Raw genomic sequence first — 2,251 nt, 5'->3', positions numbered from 1 at the left:
TGTGTGTGTGTGTGTGTATATATATATATATATATATATATACGTGTGTGTGTATGTGTGTGTGTGTGTACGCGCGTGTTTGTATATGTATTTTGCATAAATATATGTGTTTTATTATCATGCACAATTTTTTTATTTAAATTATCAGCTGAAATCCCATCAAGAAGAGGCTTAATACTAATTTATAGTTATATAGAAAAGGTTACCATTACTGTCCACAAATCAGACATACAGATGCAATTAATGATAAACCTAACATACCTTATCAGGTAAAATAATGCCCAGTTCTTCCATTATAATATGAGAAGTTTGTATGAACAAATTTAATTAAATTATTAAATACGTCGACAAACAATTAGTATCAAATGATTTTAAACAGAACTGAATGACTTTAGATTTTTGAGCGTTCGTCACAATTAGTCTCTCTTCTTTTTCACAAGAGAATGGCACACGACTTCTATAACGGAGTCGATTCGGCCAGTATCGAAGTAGCCGCACCTGGCGGCGAGCATTAAAAGCTTAACCACGAGTAATGTGAAGTATAGAGAGATGAACTATTCGCGATCGACTTTGCTCCCTCCCCCCCACTCCCGTCCCCTAATAAACGAGGCGCGAGCCAATAAGGAAGATTCAAATAAGAAGATTGTTTGCTTTGAAAAAAACAAAAGGAGGCGGTAGAATTTGAGAGAAGAATTCTTTAAAAGAGGAAAAAGATGTTCATGAACGATAGGGAATACTGGACTATTGGCTACTTCTTACATTCTGATTCGTTTAAACCCACGGTGGAAACTAGGCCAATGACGCATCTCTATTTTGCAGCTTTTTTCCGCATCGTGTGATTTCTCCTTAAAGGCCATTCTACATTAGACCGATCACAAATTTGTTGCAACAATCAATCTGAATTTTCAATCTTGCATTTTGAAACCAGCGCTTCAGATTGGCTGTCGCATCAAAATTAAGATTGCTTTGCATGTAATGTAGAATGGAGCTTAAGGCAAAATGCGGAATAGCTCGGGTTCTATTCTTGAACAAATATCGCATACGAAAATAGCAATATACAATTGACTTATCACGAAAAACTCATTTTCGAAAATTATTCATAATTCTGCCTATTCTCAAGAATAGAGCCCCTGATTGGTTGCTACAATGACGTATTTTCTATTTCACAGTCCTATTACGAATAGTGTGATTTCACCATTACTGAGCGATTGAATATGATTGGTTGGATCTATAAATAACAACCAATCATATTCATTTGCTCGACGAGCAGGTTGGCCAAGTTAACCTTTGTCAATTAGAATACGTCCGTTGTGTTTACGGCTTTGTGCAAGAGTTTGTGCTCCTTCCGCTTAAATTTCCATCATGCGACGATGTCAATTGGTATCAATACGCATGAATACAATGTGATAACGCGATTAAAGATTAATCTTATTTTTTTAAAATGTCAGCTAAACTAAAAAATAAAATACTTGTATATGAAGGTAGTAATTATCTCAGATATCGCTTATTATTATCCACATTATCTGGAAAGCCAGTAAAAATTACAAATATTAGAACAAAAAATGATGATCCTGGTCTTAAAGGTTAGTAATATTTAAAATACATAAATGTTTCACATTTGACTATCTATAAAATTGAAATAATATTAGTAAATGTAAATACAAGAATACAATAATGTTATCACCTATGCTTTACGTATAATTAATTTTGTTTCCTGATTTTGAAAAAAAATATAACAAGACTTAAATAGCAATATTTTGTTGCAATAATTAAATTCTATAAAATAAATTTTTTATTGCTGTGTATAAGAATTAATGCTATTAATTACTATCAATATTTGCTCAATTTTTTTGCTTTTCAATATTATACATTAATACTGTTGTCACTAGTTACACATAACAATTTATATAAGGATGATCAGCTAGAAGGATCAGCATGTATGTACTGTTTATGGATCGAAAAGTCCTCTATTATTTTGCAATTTTCGCCTATTTTTTTTTTTAATTATCGATAAGCAGAATGTCTAAAATCAACTCATAAAAGATAATTTTAAGATATCTTTTAGAGTTTCTTTAAATATCTTTGAAATTTTTATATCTTCAAGAACTTTGAAAGATATCTTAATGTTGCTTTATACATCAATTTTAGCTGCAAATTTGGCAATTTTTAGAAATTAGTATCTCATTAATTGTTACTATCATTGTAAAATAACAAAGGACTTTTCAATTCAGTTTTTCGTGAACTGTGTGTG

General features: G+C 31.3%; 1 protein-coding gene across 1 annotated transcript in view; it reads right to left on the bottom strand.

The window, feature by feature from the left end:
* LOC105625134 (26S protease regulatory subunit 6B) overlaps positions 1 to 294 on the bottom strand; it is a 6,253-nt gene extending 5,959 nt beyond the window's left edge. The window contains exon 1 of the mRNA XM_012206475.1: positions 262 to 294. Within this exon, the coding sequence (XP_012061865.1) occupies positions 262 to 294 (33 nt within the window). The remainder of the gene's footprint in view (positions 1 to 261) is intronic.
* Between the last annotated feature and the right edge of the window lie 1,957 nt (positions 295 to 2,251).

The sequence above is a fragment of the Atta cephalotes genome (assembly GCF_000143395.1).
Source record: "Atta cephalotes unplaced genomic scaffold scaffold00111, whole genome shotgun sequence".
Taxonomy (NCBI): domain Eukaryota; kingdom Metazoa; phylum Arthropoda; class Insecta; order Hymenoptera; family Formicidae; genus Atta; species Atta cephalotes.
This window is presented reverse-complemented; position numbering and strand designations above follow the sequence as displayed.